The sequence below is a fragment of the Sinocyclocheilus rhinocerous genome, unplaced genomic scaffold, assembly GCF_001515625.1.
Source record: "Sinocyclocheilus rhinocerous isolate Xijiao unplaced genomic scaffold, SAMN03320098_v1.1 scaffold203, whole genome shotgun sequence".
In the NCBI taxonomy this organism is placed as follows: Eukaryota; Metazoa; Chordata; class Actinopteri; order Cypriniformes; family Cyprinidae; genus Sinocyclocheilus; species Sinocyclocheilus rhinocerous.
This window is the reverse complement of record NW_015644353.1, coordinates 669586-674153: the sequence shown is the minus strand read 5'-3', so window position 1 is coordinate 674153 and position 4568 is coordinate 669586. Positions and strand designations below refer to the sequence as shown.

The following is a 4568-nucleotide window of genomic DNA, read 5'->3' as shown; positions in this document are numbered from 1 at the left end:
AACCAAAGCATTTAATGGAATGTGTTATTCACCGATGTGGCTAAAAAAGACGCGCTCAAAAAAGAAGTCAGAGTGTTAAAGGTTATCAGGACACATTTGGTACAGCAAACATTTAGTGGCATCACAACATGAACGAGAATACAAAAGATTCCTAAAACTTCAGGTACCATTTTTTTAAAGAATTCTGAGGTTATCCAAAGTAAAATACCAGACGAAGAAACCGACTTTAACAAATAAAATCAAACTTTAATAAAAGAGAGGACAAACGACAACACAACATGCATACATCATCGAAATCGAATGTATTTATATAGGCCTATGCAACATGACATAACCCATGCACAGATGTCATAACGCGCCGGATCATTATTGTCTGGTCAGTGATCTCCATATGAACCACTAGACGGCGCCTGCGCACTGCGAGTCTGAGCCGCTTACAGCATCTGTGATGGTCAGATGTCACGTGGGTTCATTGTCTGTGTCAATTAATCACCCTCAATTACACCACATGCCCATGTAGTGATGAAGATATTGTTCATATATTTTCCTGTTGCTTTTTATTTGTTTCTCGTGCTGCCCACATATTGCAATATTCAGTATAAAAGTAGCATTTTAGACATTGCATACTAGTTAGTGTTTAAGTCACTAAACAACGGGAGACACGGTTTAAAAGCTCGAAACCTGATGCACAAAATCACTGCCAGTTTGAACATTTCACCACTGAAAAAAATCGGGGAAAAAAATGGCAAGTAACAAAAAATGGCAAGTAACGCTAAATTAAACTTGAAATAAAGTAGAAAGACTATAAACCTTGTATTATTTACCACTTCAAAAATTATTTTTTTAGTGTATTCGCACTATTAAACTGTATGATAGCCTGTCTGAACCCAGTCTAGTCAAAAAAATCAAAATAAATAATAAATTTAAAAAAAGTCCAATGCACAATTCTTTGCTAAAAAAAAAAAAAAAAAGCTTTTTTTTTTTTTTTTTTGGAAAAGTAAATTCTTAAACTAATCTATTACAATTTTCGACTTACAGTACTAGGCAATCCTGGAACTCTGGCACTTCTTATTTTACTGTCCTCTTAATAAATGAACACACATCTATGTATATAATATATAACAAGATCATATTTTAAGAACATTGGGAATCAAACATTAGACCCCATTGACTTCCACTGTACGGACACTAAAAGATACTTTTTTTTTCAAAATATCTAAACAGATTTGGAACGACAGTAAATGATGCAAAACGATCATTTTTGGTGAACTACCCCTTTAATGGTCATAGTTTGGGACATTTAAGATAAACACAGCCAACTGGAAGAGTTTTTGCACACACTAGTCAATGCATGAAGAGATGCGCTGCGCATCTGCATCTGCACCACACTGAGACAGCCGGGCTTGCGTCATATTTACCGATCTCGTGTTGTCTAGTGATCTGTTTGGTTTGGATGCTTTAGGGTTTCAATGTTGGGGGTCACTGGGACAGAGGTGAGAGTTTGGACTTCGCTTGGGCAGCCGCGTCTCGACGTGGCACTGTAAGTGTCTATGTTTATTTGTTCGCGCTAATGATTAACCCCAGCAGAGCTATATATATGCTTCAGTGAGGAGTGTGCATGATGTGCATCCCAACAGCGTGTCGCTCACCTGCGCGTCATTGGTGCGTCCCTTAAACGTGTCACAACTTTTGATGGATTACCCCACTTCTGAGTGCTCAGGTGCGGCTCACTCCGCTCCATCCACTCGCTAGTGCGCGTCTCTCCGAACTCTGTCAGACTCAAACGAGCAACATGTTCTTGGTGTCGTTCTCGTGGGTGCACCTGTGCGGGCTTGCGTCCGCGGTGCTGTCCACGCTGGTGGTGCTGAGCGCGTTTACGGTGAATGGAACGAGCGCGGCTGCCACCGGCTGCCCGACGTGCGGCATGCCTGCGATGGAGAAGGGCACGGAGGAGCGTTACCTGGTCGAGATAGCAAAACAGCAGATCCTGAGCAAGCTTCACCTGCGGGAGAGGCCGAACATCACGCAGACGGTGCCGCGTGCCGCGCTCATGACGGCGCTGCGCAAGCTGCACGCGGGCCGCGTCAGACAAGACGGAACGCTGGAGCTGGACAATAACGTGCCCAACTCGCGCACCAGTAGCCAGGCATACGAGATAGTGAGCTTCGCTGATGTCGGTGAGTGCATCTGACTTATAATCCGTTTATAGAAGCATTCTTAAAACGTTCAGTGTAAATTGGTAAGTGCGCACAAATCCTCACACTAACGACTTAACATGCGTTCTTGAAGGTTAAAACAAACTATACATTAAAATATAGTATATGCATATTTACAAACTGAAAGGTGTGTACATCTGACATATAAGTCGTTCATAAAAGTTGATTGTAAATTGTTAAGCGCACACGCCCCCGTATGTAAATATTGGTTTTACCAGGCAGAAAGCATATTCAGATCCAGTTTCTTCAACTATGAAAATACTGAAATTACGCTAAACAATGTTATATACATATCTACAAACTAAAAGGTGGGTACATCTGACTCTCTGTGCCTCTAAATCGTTCATAAAAGCATTTTTAAACGTTTGGTACCTGCACACCTCGAGCACGTGCAAACTATACATTAAACATTTTACATACATATCTACACGCTGAAAACTGCATGTGAACTAAATATTAGAATGTTGTTCCAATCCACCTCCTTTTTGACTTAAGAGTGGGCGTGGCCATTAGTAATAGGAATGTGCTGGACTTCCGGTATTATGGCTTAGTTATTTTAGCTGTACAAAATCAGTGGTTATGCTGCTTGATAATGCAAACTGTTTTTGTCATCATATAACTTTAATTTATAAAATAATTTTCATTAATCATAAACAGATTGCAGTTTGTTATTTTAAAAAAAATCACTCAAAAATTACTTTTTAAATTAAAAAATGAATTACAACGAAATTGAAACGAATTAAACATGAAATTGTGAAGTATAAAGACTGTAATAATATAATTTTCTTATAAAATCTTTTCTATAATCTTTATTTACAATTTTAAAAATATATATATTTTTATAGCATAGTTATTTACGTACACTGTAAAAAATCTAAAAGTTGAGAAAATGTAAACGTTTAAAGCAACCAGCTTCAGCAGAAGTTTTCTCAACTCGTTTTTGTAGGAGATTTTTGAGTTTTCTCAACTTTTTGTTGTATAAACTGAAAACAACAAGTTGATAAAACACAAAAAAATCTACTGAAGCTGGTTGCCTTAAACTTTTAAGTTTTCTCAACTTTTGATTTTTTACAGTGTCTGGCACATTCACAAAAAACCATCTTACTTCCGCTCGCAAAATAAGCACTTCTTCTAAGCACCTGTGTCTGATTTCTCTCCAGATGACCGGGTTTCTGCCGGCACCGACACCAGTCTGTCGTTCCAGTTCCTGCAGGAGAAAGGTCACAGCGTTCAGGTGCTGCAGTCGTCGCTGTGGCTTTACGTGCGTCCAGCCGATGCGCCTCATCACGGCGGCCGTGTAAACGCAGAAATCTCCCTGCCGGCGTCAAGCGGCGCTAATCGCACGCTGCTGCTCCAGAGAAGCGTGGATGTGTCACGAGGCGGATGGCACACGTTCCCGGTCACCGGCGCCCTGCAGGCCTTTCTGGACGGCGGTCAGCGGAGGCTCCGTCTAGAGGTGCACTGCGAAGACAGCGGTCGAAACCTGTGCAGTCACGAAGCATCCGGCGACTCCTCGCACCAGCCGTTCCTAGTCGCGCAGGTGCAGTTGCGTGAAGACACCAACAAACACGCGCTGAGCAAACGCTCGCTGCAATGCGGCGACGACGTGAGTGTGTGCTGCAAAAAAGACTTCTACATCAAGTTCCGCGACATACAGTGGCAGGACTGGATCATAGCGCCTGAGGGCTACCATATGAACTACTGCATGGGACAGTGTCCGCAGCATTTATCCGGCTCGCCCGGCATCGCCTCTTCATTCCACGCCACCGTCTTCAGTCAACTGAAGGCTAACGGCATCCACACGGCCGTGTCGTCCTGCTGCGTTCCCATCCAAAGACGGCCGCTCTCCATGGTCTACTCCAACTCGCAGCACACCATCGTGAAGACCGACATCCCGGACATGATCGTCGAGTCCTGCGGGTGCACATAAAGAACAATTACGTGACTTAAAGGGTTAGTTCACGCAAAAATGAAAATGAGCCCGTGATGTACTCACCCTCAAGGCATCCTACTATGTGACCCTGGACCACAAAACCAGTCATAGGGGATGAAACGAGCTTTCCATTGATGTATGGTTTGTTAGGATAGGACAATATTTGTCTGAGATACAACTATTTGAAAATCTGGAATCTGAGAGTGCAAAAAAATCAAAATATTGAGAAAATCGCCTTTAAAGTTGTTCAAATGAAGTTCTTAGCAATGCATATTACTAATCAAAAATGAAGCTTTTATATATTTACGGTAGGAAATTTACAATTTTATCTTTATGGAACATGATCTTTACTTAATATCCTAATGATTTTTGGCATAAAAGAAAAATCAATAATTTTGACACATACAATGTATATACCC

The 4568-nt window shown here is 41.6% G+C and overlaps 1 protein-coding gene across 2 annotated transcripts; it reads left to right on the top strand.

Moving 5' to 3' along the window:
* Positions 1-1507: 1507 nt before the first annotated feature.
* On the top strand, positions 1508-4221 carry LOC107758194 (inhibin beta B chain-like). 2 transcript variants are annotated; one of them, XM_016575871.1, is made up of 3 exons: positions 1508-1706; positions 1746-2177; positions 3377-4221. In XM_016575871.1, the coding sequence occupies exons 2-3, from the start codon at positions 1793-1795 to the stop codon at positions 4144-4146; spliced, it is 1155 nt and encodes a 384-aa protein (XP_016431357.1). In that variant the 5' UTR covers positions 1508-1706; positions 1746-1792; the 3' UTR covers positions 4147-4221. The 2 variants fall into 2 exon arrangements, with proteins under 2 accessions (XP_016431357.1, XP_016431356.1); XM_016575870.1 differs by having other exon boundaries at positions 1509-2177.
* The last annotated feature ends 347 nt before the right edge of the window (positions 4222-4568 follow it).